The 18218-nt window shown below is 36.7% G+C and overlaps 1 protein-coding gene across 2 annotated transcripts; it reads right to left on the bottom strand.

Annotated features, from left to right (window-relative positions):
• Positions 1-4217: 4217 nt before the first annotated feature.
• LOC120346735 (uncharacterized) lies at positions 4218-17641 on the bottom strand. Of its 2 annotated transcripts, XM_039416547.2 has the most exons (22): positions 17412-17641; positions 17110-17226; positions 15771-15869; positions 15173-15339; positions 14873-15014; positions 13023-13146; positions 12056-12228; positions 11819-11961; positions 11491-11593; positions 10290-10447; positions 10034-10125; positions 9805-9893; positions 9083-9177; positions 7766-7820; positions 7203-7400; positions 6801-6903; positions 6603-6685; positions 6261-6363; positions 5638-5720; positions 5147-5279; positions 4747-4917; positions 4218-4495 (listed from the first exon to the last, which is right to left on the bottom strand). In XM_039416547.2, exons 1-22 carry the CDS (start codon positions 17467-17469, stop codon positions 4303-4305), a joined length of 2682 nt encoding a protein of 893 aa, XP_039272481.2. In that variant the 5' UTR covers positions 17470-17641; the 3' UTR covers positions 4218-4302. The 2 variants fall into 2 exon arrangements, with proteins under 2 accessions (XP_039272481.2, XP_039272483.2); XM_039416549.2 differs by lacking the exon at positions 4218-4495 and having other exon boundaries at positions 4747-4900.
• Between the last annotated feature and the right edge of the window lie 577 nt (positions 17642-18218).

Below are 18218 nucleotides of genomic sequence, written 5' to 3'. Positions count from 1 at the left end.
CCGATTTTCAAGACCAAATTTTCAGTCATTTGGGTGGCTTAGCTTTCGACCAAAAAATACCGGAAGTCAAAATTGGTCTGGGCGGTACCGTACTCTGGGTTGACAAAGTTCTCTTGTCCATGTCAAAGTAAATATTTGAAAAGTACTCTAAAATTCAAGAAAATCTTGCTAAAAACATAAAACTGTAAAAGCTTTTCTCATTTGCCTGTTAACTTGATGCTTTTAGACCTCCTGCATTTTCAATTTGGTTTTTACTATTAAAACTCTGAAATTACGACTCAAGTATTCAAAATCTAGACTTAGGCCCGAATATTAATAAAAACATGCCATACCCGACAACAATAGACTGATACCCAGAAGAGAGGCTGTTATCACCATATGATTAAGCTATCTTTATGGGCTCTCCTCCGAGATAATATGTATATCCTATCCCACTCCAGTAGCCTACTCTAAAACTCTACTCTTTGAATTACCCACTCCAGTAGCCTACTCTAAAACTCTACTCTTTGAATTACATCACAATCACATAATACTAAGGTTTTGTTTGCTCCCCTGATTTCATAATCAGTTTTTGTTTATTTGTTTTTATCTGTCAAATGTATTGTCATGCTGATTATGGAGTCGAAATAAACTTATACTGAAATAGTAAGACAATCAGACAGCTCCAACAAGAACTTAAATACAAGTTAGTCATAAAAACGATAAGTACAGAAGTAGGGTCTCATGTAGTTTCGTACCTAACATAGCGTACTTCTATTAGGCGTAGCATAAAATTTTTTTTCACGTGTCAATCCTAACCCCAACCGGACCTCACCATCCAAAAATTACGTCACTACGACGTCACAGTGAGTCAGCGACGTAATCGAGCCCTTCAATTTATGCAAACTGTCATCCAAGAAGCGCAGACGAGAACCCGAAATCGAACAGGCACAGCCATTTCTCTCGTTTTCTCGTCGTAACCAAAGCCCATCGTACTGTCGTAACCAAAGTGACTTTTATCGTAATGATCCCGATAGGAGAGAGATCGCTGACGTTAGTCATTTCTTTATCGTCGGAACCGATGCCATTTCGGGCGATCGTACGAGTATTTGGCAAGGTCTATGACGTGTTTGTGACGTTGTAGTGACGTAATTTTTGGATGGCGTAGTCAGGTGAGGATTGGCATGTCAAGAAAATTTTATGCTACGCCTACTAGAAGTACGTTAGTACGAAACTACACGAGACCCCAGAGGTAGGTAGTTAACCATTAAGTATATTCACGTGAACATAGGTACAAATCTCGCATTTTGGTACCGTTACAATAATATTGAGGCTACCACAATTTTATAATTGAGGAGCAGTTTTGTAATATTTTCAGTTTGTGTAGTTACTCGACCGCGACACTAAAAAGGTTGGACATGCCTGTCCTAATCCTTGAGGTCCTAATGCCAAGTCATTTCTTTCCGCGAAACAGCGTAAATAACAATAAATAACGGCGGTGTGGCTCAACGGGCTAAGCGTTAGGAATACGCTCGCCACCGCACCTCTAATTACTCTGCGTGGGTTCGCAGGTTCGAATCCCATGCGGGGATGGTTATGTGCGAGAGGATTGCTGGACTCCTCGCCGTCGTTGGGTGGTTCACGTAACCGCTGGTCGGTTACGGCTTCCTCCACCACCAAGTCCATGCTTCCGGAAACAAACAATACAGTAAAACTAATCCCATATACCCGACTTGGAATGGTAACCGGACGAGAGGCCGTGGTTCGCCATATGGATAAGCCGTCTTATCGGCTTTCCTCTCCCCCGGGATAAATATGTGAAATCCTATCCTAATCCTCCTATCCTATTAAGAACACCTCTGTGAAGCTAGCAGCAAAACACGAAATTGTGACTGACAGAATCGCAGAAAATACCCACGCGTAAAATTAAGTTTGGTATTATTAATGGCCAAGTCAAAACGTGCTGCTACTGTTATGGTATAGTGAAGTCGAATCTAAAAGGTATTTGCTTTTTTCCGAATGTGTCGTAGTGCTGCCTTTATTGGCGGTTTTCGAGAAATCGCCCTTTCAAAAACGATTATTTTTCGGAATTCAGAAAAGAACCCATTATAGAAAGCGTAAAATGTTTTTTTTTTATATTTTAACTTTCCCAATTAATTCTTAGTTTAATAAACGCACAGTATTCATTTGTGACAAAGAGAAAAATATATTTGATCAATTTTCCAGCAGCTTCAGTTGAAATAAAAATCCATCTTAAATTTGTTACGTCGACATTGTTTATAAAACTGAGAATACACGCTATTTTGGTATTATATATAGCCAAGTCAAAACATGCTACCACTGTTTTGTTATAGTGAAATCAAATCTATAGGGTATATACTTTTCTCCGAATGTGTCGTAGTGCTGCCTTTATTGGCGGTTTTCGAGAAATTGCCCTTCCAAAATCGATAATTTTTCGAAATTTTGAAAAGAATCTACGAGAGGGCGTAAAATGTTTTTTTGGTATTTTATACTTTTCTTCTGCAACTCATTCTAAGTTTAATAGACGTACAGTATTAATGTGTGACAAAGAAAAAAATATATATTTTATCAATTGTTCATCAAATTTAGTTGACATACAATTCCTTTTTAAATTTGTTTCGTCCACATTGTTCATAAAATTAAAGAGTATACGCTATGCTTGGTATTATATATGGCAAAGACAAAACGTGCTGCTACCGTTCTGACATAATAAAATTGAATCTATAAGGTATGTGCTTTTCTCTGAATGTGTCGTAGTGCTGCCTTTATTGGCGGTTTTCGAAAAATCGCCATTTTAAAAACGATAATTTTTTGTAATCAAGGACAGAATCCACTAGGAGTCGCAAATGTTTTTTTGCTGTTTTATACTTCCCGCAACGTATTCCAAGTTTAAAAGATGTACAGTATTAATGTGTGACAAAGAGAAAATGATATTTTATCCATTATCTAGCAAATTTAGTTGAAATACAAAATCAATTTTAAATTTGTTACGTCCATGCCGTTATTAAAATTTAGATTACACGATATGTTTGGTAATATATATGGTCAAGCCAAAACGTACTGCTACTGTTCTGTTATAGAAAAATCGAATTTATAGAGTATCTGCTTTTCTCCAAATGTGTCGTGGTGCTGCCTTTATTGGCGGTTTTCGAGGAATCGAGGTTCCGAAAAGGATAATTTTCCGAAACTTTGTATTTGCGGAATACCTGAAAATTCATTTTTCGCTTAGTTTAAACACTATTTTCTTGTTAAATTTAATGTATTCATTCAGTTTCAAGATTTTTCATCTATTTTCGTGCCAATATTATATTTTGATCAGCATTTTCAATTTTCATATTTACCTATAAGTGAACACTATATGCGCGTGGAACCTATATTCAATGTGTAAAAATATTCTGGCTGAAAGTGCTGCTAGCTTCACAGTGGTATTAAGAACGGTGTACACATTTTCTGAGGTCAAAGGTTGTGGCTAATATCCATGACCGATTGGATGTTCCATGTTTCCCCGAGCATCGATTTTCTTGTTTACTTTTGTAACATTGCCCAATCAACTAAAGTCCCCTGCAATAACTTAAATTTTAGCAAATCCACCCAGACAAATTTATCGGTATGATGATGGCCATTAGCTCGCTTTCGTAGTTTTGCTATCTATTTGTCAGTATTTCCAAACTTAGGTGAAATTATATAACTCAACAATTCTTTTCTGAAAAGTTTTAGCTTAGTTGCCGTAGAACCCGAAAGTCACTGGTCTGAGCTATTGAAAACCTGACCCGGCCTTGTGAACCGAAAGACAGACAATGAGTCGCCATATCTACCCCTTGAGATAATACGAGTAACCTAATTTCAACTAATTACATTTTTTAACTTCACTTTAACAATGCATACATATTTTTATTTTCCAATATTTGCTTTTATTTTCGAATAATTTGTGCTTCAAATTACTTCGGAAAAAAAAAACAATAAACAGAAAATAGGCCTGTCAATAACGTAATCGGAATATTCATACCTGGGATCGATGTAGTAAGCATACTTTTTGTACACTGAACATTACCCGAACAATTATTTAAACACCGATATCAACATAAAATCTAAAAGAAACGAGGTCAAATGATTTACGTTTACCCCCGTCCACAGTGTGAGTCTTCTCAACAAATGACTAGACTCATAGTTTGAGTGCTTATTTAACACTGAAAACCGACTTTTTAACTTCAAACACACATAAAATGAACTCCCCAATGTGTCAGATCAGCCAAATTTAACACGTATAAGTGAAGGTTCGAGTTTTGAGATTGCGTATTAATCTTAAGATTCGTTTAAAAATATATCTTTGACAGGGTTTGATACATCTCCACAAACTAAATCTGATTTTCCATCACCGTTAATGTCACTCAATTGCAAAACTGCCCCTGCTTTAACATCGCAGCTGCTCCGAGTGCCAGACCAGTTGGGTTTTTGCTTAAAGCCACCTGCCACATTGAGAAAAGCTTCGATTTTTCTAAAAAAGAAAAAAACTACGTAAAAACACAACGTTAGGTTTATATTAATATATAAAAACTTCAGAAAAATTCTTTGTTGCTTTACAATAGTTAATATAGTTTCATTCTATTCGTTGTATATCGCTTGTATGCGCTGGTCAGTCAGACCACGCGTGAATCCCAGGCCGCCTGGTTTGAGGCAAAAGCGTGAAATGCTTATAATTGATTACTGCATGGCGAAAGATCCATTATTCGGGTACGTTGCTCTTACCCAGTTGCCATATTATAGCATAGTAAATCGGTGTAGCCGTCTCCATTTAAATCTGCTGGATGTACGTTTGTTCCTTTATCATCATCTTTCGGAGAAAACTGACAAAAATTTGTTTTGCCTTCCCAACCAATATCACCATATGTTCCAGATGGTTCTGCGTAATATATTTGTCTGGAAGTACGTGTAAGCCGACCGTTTGAAAACATAAATTTTTTATTTATTCATATGTTATTTCGAAGTGATCAAAGCACAAATCATTGACATAACACTGGTCTTTTGTTTCAACATACACGTGAGACGTCATTGAAAGATAGATACCGTTAATTCAAGGCTACAATGCTTTACTTTCTAAAATAAGAAAAAAAGGTACTTATTACACACTTAATCCTGAATATCTCACATTATACCATCTTCTAAAATGCAAATTAAGTCGCCACGTCCGTCGTTGTTAAAATCACCAGTTGTCAGATACCCATATGTACATAATAATGAATTTCGTCCGTCGTCCTTTGTAAATAATCCTGATGGTGGCTCTGATATCAGATAAATTGGAAATATGTCAAAATAAAAACAATAATTAATAGTTGTTCCACCTGTTTTTTTTCGTATAGTCAAGAACTGACGCAATAAACATAAACTTTTTTAACAAAAAAAAAGACCTTCAAAACGTGCAATGAAGGGATTCCTCACATCGTCAAAAATTGTCACAACTGCGATCAATCAAATGACAAAAGATGTACCGCATAATTGAAGCCAAAAAATGAATCAGTTGAAGCCATAGTGACTCAAAGGAAAAATGATTCAATAGTTACAAACTGTTTGGTGTGGTGTTCTTTGTGAAATATGTCCCTAAACGTTAATAATGATTCTCCGTTAAAAAAATAAACATACCAGGAGGCTCGCAAGAATCTGTGTTACACGCGTCTGCATCTGTACTATTTCCAATACAACCAGTTCCACCACATTCTCTTTCTCTATTACGGCAAGTTAATATATTTTAACATAAAAGTCATTTTTTGTTTACAGAAATCGTATATTTTTACATTTAGTGTCGATTTCCCTTGATTTACTGCGGAACAATAAAAGCTCTCCTCATTATAAATAGCCTAAATGGTCAGTCAAGGATGTGTAGAGCTTTGAATATAATTTACGAATTCCCAATTGCAGTTATTGAGCTCAATAGCTCTGCGATAACCCTAACTCATCTCAACATTGCAAGTCCCAGATTTTTCATTCAAGCTCTCGTTTTTTTTCGTAATTCCAAAAAATACCATCTACCTATTATTAGTGTAAATTATGCAGGCTTTACTGGACCAAATTTCAGCTATCGTGAACTTTTGAAGCGCTTGCCTCTGTGGTGGTCGAGGTATGCAGAGCACGCCAAAAAAAAATTTAAATAATAAAATCGAATAGGAGAAAACAATGCAGGTCTAATACATTTTTGGGGTAAGAAATTCTTAAACATAGAAAAATTGGCTCAAGCGTCGTTTTCTAAGTAATTATCTACTGACAACCTTTGTCTTGTTCCCTCGCCACAAGAAACTGAACACGACGACCACAACTCCCAGTCTCCCCATTCTGATTGCGGCGTTGTAGTAGGTGCCTCTGTTGTAGTTTCTGTAACAACAAATTTACAACATTATGTTTACAACTACAGGCACGACGGTATTGATCGCAACGTAACCTTTACATTTCCTACGTATATCTGAGCAGTCTAACAATGAATATGTTAAAATTAAGATAGATGAACGTGAAGGAAAGTGTTAAAGCAATGAGAACCATTGCCAACTGAATCTGGCAACTCACAATTATTTTGAAAATTTGTCATTTGAGCGCAGTAAATACTTTACCCATACCTGGAGGTGAGCAAGCATCGGTGTTACACGTCTCTGTGTCCGTTCCATTTCCAGGGCAACTAGATCCATCACATTCTCGTTTCCTGAGAAAACAAATAAGATGGACCATACTGCAAGTTATTTTCTGTTTATACAAGTCAGCATTTTCAACTTGGTTTAGTTGTCACGGCTGTATATTGTGCTTTCATATTTACTGACCTTGTTCTTGTTCCTTCGCCACAAGAAACTGTACAAGAAGACCACAACTGCCATTCTCCCCATTCTGGCATTGCCGTTGTTGTTGGTGCCTCTGTCGTCGTTGCTATATTATGATAATTGTGACATTACAACATCGAAATAGATATAAATCATTATTATTGTATTTATTATATTTAATATACCAAAATCGTTTATTTTATATATATTTTGCAGTAGAAGTTTAAGTTTGAAATCCTAGACCACTACTCAATATTATATCGTCCATTACATTATTGTATATATAAGTTGTCAGGAATAGTTCAATTAAAATGGGCTTGCTTGGCCTTGGTAATAATACTCGCTAAATTAACAGTGTAAATACAATATTTATAAATTTTATATGAATCGGTACTCATTGCTTACTTGTGGTTTCTTCAGTGGTGGTAGGGACAGGAGTTGTAGTGGTAGTTGTTGTAGTAGTAGTAGTTGTTGTAGTAGTGGTAGTAGTAGTTGTCGTGGTCGTAGCGGGTGTGGTTGATACAGGGGTCGTACCCGGTGTGGTAGACCATGCTTGAGGTTTTGTACATTTAATTTCGCATTTGCGATACATAACAATAATACCTGTGTATAGTATGAATTGTACATATTTGATACATAATTTGGTACATAATTGTATATATGAATTTGAATCATATAAAAACGATTAACAATTTTAAAGCAATAGAATAACAAGAAGATCGCAATACTTCATGCCTGTGATGTCGCCATGGCCTGGAGAAGACTAGTACGGTGTTACCGTTGAAAAAGCATACTTAATTTTGCTAAAACCCCAAATGACAAATAAGTCTGGACTATTTTAATTTTTACTGTTTTGTTAAAACATATGTGAACAACGTGACACGAGAAGAAGCTCGGCTATTACGCTATTTGTCCTGCATCCTAATGAATTTTTAAACAACTACTAGGCTAGGATGGTACATACTCACCATCTTCTTCATATTCTCCTTCGTCTATCTCGCAATCTCTAACAAATTCATCACCCTGTTGAAAAAATAAACTTGAAAAACAAAAAATACTTTACTATAGTTGTCGGCATGGCTATTTACACATGCGTATAGGATCAGATTATTTTTCGTAACTTTGTTACTGTTTTTTCTTTACATAATTAAATTCGAATCAAAATGTAAGTTTCTCAGATCATCGACCTCTTTTTTGATTGTACACAAAATGTACAATATTAATATTATGTTGTTGTTGTTGGTATTTTCCTTCGTATAATGCAGAAAATTGCTTTCTCTTTAATGAGTAGGCCAATTACTTCGAAATTTTAAATATATTTTTTGCTAGGAGACTATTGCCTTTATTTATTTCAGAAATTTTATGGGCTCTATGAATTCGTTTTTGTGCGCAAAGACGTCATCAACAATTTCGCACCGTATGGCGGTTCTGAGTTTGCGTTAGATTTGAAGAAATCGGTACCGTGACAGATTGCGTACCCGTACTACTTCGTTTTGGTCTTCGTGTCCGTATATGTGAGCAACGCTCTCTTGTTTTTTCATATCAATGCCCAATCGGCAAGAAGTCAACGAATTTCCAAACTCGTTTAAGCAGTTTTAAGTGGTATTCGTTGGTTTTCAGTTATATTACCACAATTCCTGTACATATAAATCAATTCGACCGTCATTTTGTTTTCGGAAGTGCTTTAGTTATATAGACGGGAAAGCCATGCTTTTAAAAACTGTCGTCAGTGGGAGTTTCTTGGACATACTGGAACAAATTGGTGATTTTGAACATTTAAACTAGTTTTTACACGCCCACTTGCCAAGATACTCACAAATAAAGTACCGGTAATAAAAATTTCGCAATGACGAAGTGTGGAGAACTTTTTCTGGGGTCAAGGATCGGAAAAGCATCCATTTGCACCCATATCACAATAAAGTATGTGCATAAATGAAGTATATTCATTTTCATTGTTAGGTGCGCTCAAAATTGTCGTACTCCCAAACTATGTGAACCAAGATGGCGGACACCGGAACGTAGTATGTGTACCAGGTTAGGGTAGGCAATAATTTTATTCCAATTTTCCTTATTGTAGTTCTATTACGAGTTCAGGGACTAGCTAAGTGACTCCCGTTGTATTAGTACCTGGAATTATGGTCTAACCTGGTACACATACTACGTTCCGGTGTCCGCCATTTTGGTTCACATAGTTCGGAAGTACGACAATTTTGAGCGCACCTAACAATGAAAATGAATATACTTCATTTACTTCGGGAATATCGAATTGTCTTCATATATCGTACATATTTACATGTCCTCGTCCTCTTTTGTTTGCCTTCACCACATGACCCGACGCATTTCAACCAACGAGACCAATCTCGTAACTTTAAATCTGGTTCTGAAACACATCAGCATAATGTTTCCGATAAATATCGATAAAAAAGAATAATGAAAATAGGTAAAAAAAAATATTTGTGACAGAGCTAAATAGACAAAATGATTCGCTTGTGTTTAAGGAGGTAACCTCTATATTGTTCTGGTGATTTGGCGTATATATACGGTCCAGTTATCGACGTCCCATACCATGCTTTTAAGTTGGGTTCTTCCAGTCTGTTCTAAATCATTAATTAGTATTCGAGCATATGTATGATATCAATACAGTACACGTATTTGAAAAACGGTGTAATGTAGTGTCATTGTCAGATCAAGCACTAGACGGCATACAATCAGAAAATACAACAACAGTTTAGTAACCAAACCACAAGAAATATCAATTTAAAGTCCTACATTTGTATTGGGAAAAAACCAATTTTAAACAAAGATATTTGAACTGATTTTCCAAGAACTCAGTATATAGCAACAAGTAAACGAGGCGTTAAGCCTAAGGCCATTGAATGCGCGTACAACTTAGCCGTACAGTGTACACGTGCACCGTGGATTCTTCGTAAAAAAAGATTCATAAATGCAAATCAACAAACACTGAAGAATTCTACATTGAAAACAAATTATTTTTATATTAATATACCTTCCCCACATTTGTGCGTTGCACATTTGGCTTCTCCAAAATAGCTTCCAAACTCATGGCTGCAATCTTCACCAGGACAAGTTCTAGACCTGGTTAAATATAAATTTAATTTACTGACAAATTAGACTTGACTGAAGTTCAAATGCAATATTGTTTAACCGGTTCAAGTCAGTGTGTTATTATAAATAAGTGACTATATTCTCATCTTTCTGTCATGAGTATAACATACCTGCCTCTGTAACCGCCATCGCACGTCGCGGAACATTCTTCCCAAGGTCCCCATTGCTCCCACTCGCTACTCGCTTTCGGACAATATGGAATCTTAGAACGGAATTGAACGAGAATCACGACGGAATAACAAGAGGATTTCCAACGTAAAATAGAAGTCAATCAAGATTTTTTTTAATAATAAGCAAGAACTATTCACAACCTTCCACAACTATTCACAAAAGTGCAGACAGAAATAAAAGCATTACTTGTCCTACCTTGCATTTCTCCTTAACAGAAGGAACACCATCACAACCCATGACGTCACCATCATTACTGTCCACACACCGTCTATATTTTCGTCGAAAAGGAACAAGTTCATCAAGAAAACAACTTTGACTGCATTTTGACCAGGGACCCCATTCTGTCCAAGATCCTGTGAAAAACGAAGCATCAGTGTTTGCACCCAAATGTTTTGCTCGGGACTGTGATGTAGGCATCAATTGTATGTCCCTCAAAGTCCCTCTTTCTTCCTGCATTTCAGACGATTACACAAAACGAAGCCACAGGGCGCTTGTCTACCCCTGTTACTCCGTATATCTGACTCCAGTAAGTTTGTATACGACTCATTTTTTGCACGTCTTCTTCAATCCGAACAGAGCTCTGTACGAGCAGCAACTGCTACGGCGGAGGAGTTATCATAGTTTGAACGGGCCGGAATATTTTCGGATCGGCATCGTCTACACATTTTATTACACCCTAAATAAGTTAGTGTTCATGGTATATGAACTCGAGATTTATACACTGTGATGCGAACATAGCTAAGTGCAACGCTTTCCAGACAATGCTGTGAAATCAACGTTCATTTCATTCCACCCGGGCCAGATTTCAACTTTCACGTCGGTTAATGAGAAATCATTAACAAACATGATGTAAATCAACCAATCCAACCGCTTCCGAGTTTGAATCCGTTAGCAAAATAGTAATCAATGTTATCATGGTTTAAGCTAGTGCTTCCCAACCTTTTATGGCTCGTGGTCCTTTCCAGAGGCTTTTAAAACTCATGATCCCCTGTTTATCATTCCAGTGGTATTTAGTGTTATTTTGATTAGTATATTCCAAATCCCATTATGTTCAAACAATTCATGCTCAACAAAGTGAAAACATCATATGAAATAAACTTATCAAACAATGAAACTAGGGAGAACAGGGAGTATTCTTGAAATTGAAAGAAAAATCAGTTTTGCGCCTAGCAATGACTCCCCCATTCAACTACTCTGTGGCACCCTTGGGCTCCCGCTCGGGAGCCACAACAATTATGTTTTCCACATTGCATGCTTTGATTTTGTCAAAACATTTTCTGAAAAATCTAAAATTAGATGTGCTCAAAATTAAAAATATATCTCGAGCGCCTGCTGTAAAATCTGTTGCGTATATAACAGCAAGCCCCATGATAAAATACTTTCTTCAGTCACTTACCTCCTTGAACTTGTCCAATTGATTCCGGCTTGCATTCATACAAGATATTGAGTTCTCTGATATCTTCGTCAGATGGAGCTATTTCATTTCGTCGAACATAATCCTGTTTAACAAAAATCAGAAATCAAAACAACGCACTGCCTGAAATCGCGCAAACATTCTCTTACAGTGGATTTGTGTAGAATTGAATATATTTTACAAGATTTAAATCTAGCTCATTGCATTATGCCTTTGTGGAGTGAGAGTCGGGAAAAAAGATAATCGACTACAACGCAGGCTTGTGCTTAGATGTTAGAATGTGCCTAAATGCTGTATATATCTATTATACCGTAGTTCCAGGGTACGTCATTGTGGGTCCAAGTCCATTGCTTGCTATCATCCCATCGTAATGCATTAACGACTTGACGTCATAATCGGAACCAAGGTCGTTTATGCGATCTTCGTTCAAAAGTTTAAAATTTTGCTCCTTACCTGTATGAAAAAGTAATGTATTATATCATTTATAAATATTCTTAAGGAAATTCAATTGTTTTGAACGAAAATTTGTTTTTCAAAAGTAATTCACCTTCCATCACATTTTCGGGATGATAATCCAAATACGCATTTCTATCTGGCCTACTATGTTCATGATAGAATCCAAAAGCATGTAATATTTCGTGTTGAACAGTTGCTACCTTTTGACAACCCATGCCTATTGAAATAATTTGACCCCATCCGATTTGCCTTCCTATTTTTGACCTGCAACGTAATAATGTGTCATCGATGAAACGTAGAATGCTCTACGTATATATCCCATTTAGCTAATTGACAAAATAAATCATTGTCTATGGTAGAAGGTACATATAATTTAGGAGAAATTTGTGAAATCCTATTATGAGATTTAAAGCCCTTTGCTACTCCACTTTGTATGGTCGTTTCAAAATATTTTAATGGTCAACCTCAACCATTAGGCCTTAAAACTTCATTCATGGCTCTTTCGATTCTTTACGTTCTATCTAGTGAGATGATGCAGGAGAGACATTTTCGGGCAATTTTTCATGTTTTTGCTGTTTGTTAAATTGTGTCCAGTGAAGTGCAAATTTTATCTATTTTTTTCAGTCCTAGTGTTTTTCTGTGTACTTCAAAATTGTCTTTGCGAAGGTCGGGAATTAAGCACTAGGCTTGACCAATATTATTTTTGGTATCCAAGGAACAGTGATGATTTGGTACAGCACATTATTTTTTTCACATTTACGAAACACAACAAGAACAAAATGTAAAAGTGATGCTACGCTGAAATGGCTATGACACAAGTCCCGACGATCAGCAAAGAGCTTTCCTGAAAGTTTATTATGTCAAATTTGCCAGTCTTTGAGATGGCAGATATTAAAACCGTGTTGTCGGTGTGATTGAAGAAGCAGAGGAAAATCACGAAAGTGCGCACCGATTGGACGAGAGTTGCGAGCATTGGCATATATTTTGCATCCAGGCCTTATTTTGCGCTAATGTTGCTTGCGTTGAGTTGAAAAAAATTTGAATTTTCAAGTTCCTACCAGCATCCATCTTCTTTGGTGAAATGCATGTATTCTTTTTCTTCCTTTCTTGGATAGAAGTCAAAGCAAGATACTTCGGCAAAGTATTTCAGAGCAACCATGATATTCGTGTCGTAACCGGAAGCTACAAATTCATCAGTGATATTATATTAGACTAGAGCAGGGATGGCGAACCTTTTTCAATGAATGGGTCAAAAATTATAATTTTATCGCGGAACAGAAGAGAGTGGGTCACAAATATTTAATCAATGTTTGTTTCTATAAGAAACTTCTGAAACAAATCTTATAAGCTTCGGTTGGTGTAGTTTTGGGCTTTACTTATGCAGCACTTCTATCAGGGACTTTTTATGGCACTCGATTTTATGAAATTAGAGTGCGAAAACACTCATACGAATTACGTTTAGGATGATGCGGCAAATTATTTTTCGGTTCCGAAGAGTTTGAAGGGAGTTCCACTCTGAAGTGTTATATTTTTCGATCAGCTTTCAACCACATTAGGGCACTTTACACTGCCCCATTGTTACGTCAGATTTATAGATTTTTATTCCAAGTCTGAAAGATTTTGTTTTCCCAACGGCATTGTAGGCGAGAAACTAATAAAATGCAAAGATCTTCTCGTATAACGCCTAAAACAGTCTGCAGACGCACTTCCGAAAGAGACAAGACGTTACGGAGAAATGAACATCAATTGCATTGTTATGTCATAAACGGTGTCAGAGCCAATAGCTGAATAACGGTACACAGCGGTGCAGAGATTAGGGGTTTTATAAATTATCATGTACCGGAAGTTAACAATTTGAATATAAGCGATCGCAGCCCTGACTGCCCAACTGACGGTATATTATAATAGTTTATTTATTGTTAGATTAATTTAAGGCCGGTTTTATCAATTTTTATCACCGATATGTTAGCATTTTATTTTATTCGTGCCTTGGTGGGTCACCAATAAAACGCAATGGGTCACTTTGTGACTCGCGGGTCAGTGGTTTGCCATCCCTGGACTAGAGTATAGACAGATGAAATTACCTAATTTGTGATGAAACTTCTCGAGTCCATCAAACTAATCATGTATAAATTCCTTGGCCCAATTGAAAAAGTGTTGTAAGACAAATTTAGAGCATTCTCCCAAGTATTCCCAGTTTACTGAATGGTGTACTTTAGGCGAGTGCCGGGGTGTGCAAGAAGCGGCCCGCCAAGCCATTTGGTATGACATATGTCAACATATCAAGCATCAAATCCTAAACCGGTAGTGTATGTTTAAAAAGGCGCTCACGTGGGTATAATAGAATAATATTTTTTGCTCTTGTCGTTGCAACAAATGTTTTGCGGTTTTGCCGATGTCTTTAGTATTGTAAGTCTAAGCGATTGTCTTTTCATTGTTAGAATTTATCAATTCGTTGTGTAGATGAAAAATCAATATATTATGTTGACCCAGCTGGATGTCTGGAGTTGGTTATATGGGCCACCAAAAAAATGTTGCACACCGCTTCTTTATCGGATTCACTCCGAGGCAGGTATGGGAGTTCACTCAGGTGTTTCGATTTTCAAAATACAATGGCGCCACTCCATAAATGGAAAAATGAAAAACTTTTAATAGGTTGATAAGTAACTACCGGAAATGACGTATATTTTCTTAACAAAATCATTTTCACATGGTTAACCTTTACATTCAAATTATTTTAAAGGCAAAACTACCACAAATATCTGCCGCCAAAATAAAACAACGTCGAGCAAAAGTTTGTACATGCTTTGGAAGATGTGCATAGCTACAAGTTAGATGTAAAATAAAGGTTAGTCTCCTATGGTAAATAATGCTTTCACTTTTTTGCAAAACATCTAAAAACACTCACGCAATTTGGCGTCAATCAAAAATGGAATTTTGAACCTCCCCCCGACCTCATTTGTGTTCCACAACTTGATCCAGTCCAATGTCGACGACGAAAATAGAGCAAAATCTTCCTCATCCTCGAAAGTTCTGGTGTATCCATAATTCTAAAATATAATTCAGTGATAATATCCGACCTGGCAGTTACACATTTTGAAAAAATTGCAAAGTGAGCAGCTGAGTAATATAAATATCTCTCATTTAACTGTTCATCCATTCAACAATCAAAAATAACATAGATCAGATATTAAATACGCTTGGATACCCTCATCATCTGAGGCAAGTCTTCTTCCGTGTATTTCACGTCAAATTCGTGATGACCTTCGTAAGCACATCCACAAGTGTAACATCCCGTAACCGCATCCCTGTCGAATCCGAACGGACAGGGTGATTGGCAGTCATCGGTATCAAAATCACAATCTTTAGAAAGATCTTAATTGCAAGTAATATGTACTTTTAGTAATGCTTGATAGTGTGTGCAATTCTACACGAGTTTTATCACTAACTCTTTTAAAACAGTCACGCCAAATGTAAAACTAATTTCACAGTCGAGGTACCAGCGAAAACATGTTAAAATCAACGCATGAGAATAATACGGACGATAGCATTACGAGTTCTTGCCGCGAAGTAAGTGATATTTCAACTACAGTCTATTCAACTTTATTCATTTCTTTGGGTTCAAAAATAAACTATTGTACCAAAAATTCAATAATAGATTTAAATCTGGAGTGTTTAACGTCTCAATATTGGCAAAAGGACATTTGTGAATATCGTGAAAATACATTGAAAATAGCCTTTTCTTACATGAAAAACTAAATATACGTTTCAAGAAGCCCGTGTCCAATGCGACACAGTATACTGACCATGGCATTGATTTATTATTGAGGGATCAGCAGAATTGGATTCTCCTTTCTCTAATGCTTCAAGCAACTCCTCGCATCTCATCTCTACTAATGTTGGTTCTGTCAATAAACTGAAACGGTTACAAGTAGGGCTGTCCAAAATCGAATAATTTTTTGATTCGAATCGAACCGAATAATCGAATATTATTGCGCAATATTAAATCTATCTCTATTATACAATAAACGCCTGCCCTTCGATGTTGTGGTAACGCATATGCAGTTACATCTTACTTACTGCTGGCATTTTGCAATACAATGTTTTCAGATTTATGAAAGGAGATCACATGCTTATATGAACTGGTCAAAAAAATTGGAGGACTCCAAAATTTGGGTCTCGAAAACTGTTGAGTGTTAAGAGTAAAAATTGCACTATTCAAAAATTGCAATCTCAATTTTGATGGATTCAGTTTTAATAGGACATGTAAAGCCTGTAGATGCTATTTTAATCCTATTCACTAGTCTTATGTTTTTTTGTGTAAATTTCAGCAAAATAATAACAGTCATCAATATAGATAGATAAAACTGTTACTAAAGTTCAAAATTGCATTTGAAATTTCCAAGCTAGTTTGATGACAATATTATTTGACGACTATAATATTGTTAGTGTACAACAGCCATCAAAATGCAAGAGTGCAATTATTTGTCTTGGTATATAGATGGATAATACAGTAATGCCATCATAAGAAATTACAAATTCCATTCAAAGAAGGTATTGCCATCATAACGATCCCAAAACACCTGTTTCAGCTTTGAGTTGCCTGTACCATGTTCCTATGATAACTAACTCGACAGCTCCAAATCGATTCTATTTATAGAACTATCGTTTTTCTAAATTGTCTCCTTTTTCTCCTTGTTCTCTCTCAAAAACGTCGTGACCAATTATACCTTGTTATGATGACCATGCATGACAACGCTAATCACGTGCCACCGGGCGGGCATTAGTAATGACATGTTTATCACAAAATGAAGGCGAGAGAAATATCGGGAAACCAATTAAGCCGGGAGCGAGAGTGGTCTGAGCTCGGAGCGCCGCCGCTTGCCCGATGAAAAACATCCCGTAAAGGTGGTTTCCGCTTTATGTACAGGTACCTAATTTTAGCGATTCGAAAATTAGCCGAAAAACGATTCGAATAATTTGCGATATGATTCGATTTCGAATATTTGGTTCGCTTGGACAGCCCTAGTTACAAGTGCTCAGAACAAAAAGCTACCTTAGATGTTCCATATTACTACGGCAGACTTTCATAGGGTCACGGACGCGTGGCAATACTATTATAATCAATATCATCAATTTACTTACCACTTTTTAACAAAAGCACCAATCCCACTCCAATAAGTCCTAGAAAAAGAATTGCTATGCTGCTTAGAAGAGCTGTCCATGGGATTCCAGTTTTGGGTTTGTACTGTGGAACACGGCCTGAAAAAGTCGGACAGTACTGCGTATGTCGGTCTGCTTGTATACAATACAGAGCAGTTAACCAAATTATCTTCAATTAGTTTCAATATAATGTTTTTTTAAAATAGCGTATCAACTTTTTTACATTTCTGACGGAATAAACTACTACTACCGGTACCTAAAAATATGTGCCTAATGTAACTCACTTCTACCGCTTCCGGCTGTGGCTTGTTTCGGCTTGCTGTGCTTAGCCTTTGACGGCATGCTTCTTTATATTTTGTTATTCCGCAGGATATTGATAAACACAGAATCTTTCGTTGACTCAGATCAGATTTAAACGCTAAGCCTTTCCATTGAAGAAATTAGATTATCACTCCAGACAGGAGGGGAGTATGAATGCTGCTTCAAGTTAAATCCCCACACTAAAAAAATTGTTTGGGAGAGTACTCAAATGTCAATTGTTACGTCACTATTGAGGTCCATAAATGTTTCTCCGACCCTTGACCCCAGAAAAATTCTACCTACCTGTACCACAGAGATATATAAATGTATTTCCAGTTCAGTGGCCTGTACTAACTACCGCAAAACTTTGGGTGCTTGTTTTGCGCAGTGCAATCAACGGCGTGGTGGAGAGCGTATTTCTAACGCTTAGCATAATTAGAGATGCGAAAAGATGTGACGACTGCGATTTCTTGCTCTGAACGCTGACGCCACTAGGTCTGACTTGCAATGTTTCTTATGAATACTGAAATGTCACGGTGTTTCATAGCGGGAACTAAAATGTGCTATTTGAAAAAAGAAATGTATTATCTCATTTGAGTAAATTAACGTGTTGAAATTAGGGGTATGGCTGCTTATGAATACAGCTACAGGTGGCAGCAGCTCAAAGAGTATGCCAAAGTGAAAGAAAGTTATCCTATTTACTTCTGCAAATGTCATAAGGTAAGATTGGTTATGGCTGTGATCATTATCAATCGCAGACTTACGTTGTAAGAGTATATCACAATTTTTCA

This window comes from Styela clava, chromosome 8 (assembly GCF_964204865.1).
Source record: "Styela clava chromosome 8, kaStyClav1.hap1.2, whole genome shotgun sequence".
In the NCBI taxonomy this organism is placed as follows: domain Eukaryota; kingdom Metazoa; phylum Chordata; class Ascidiacea; order Stolidobranchia; family Styelidae; genus Styela; species Styela clava.
This window is presented reverse-complemented; position numbering and strand designations above follow the sequence as displayed.

Coding starts and splice junctions, on each gene's coding strand:
- LOC120346735 (XM_039416547.2), bottom strand. CDS start 17,469: ATGCCGTCAAAGGCTAAGCACAGCAAGCCGAAACAAGCCACAGCCGGA. Junction 6,904..7,202: donor CACCACTGAAGAAACCACAA/GTAAGCAATGAG, acceptor ATCATAATATAG/CAACGACGACAGAGGCACCA. Junction 4,918..5,146: donor ATTTTAGAAGATGGTATAAT/GTGAGATATTCA, acceptor ACGTACTTCCAG/ACAAATATATTACGCAGAAC.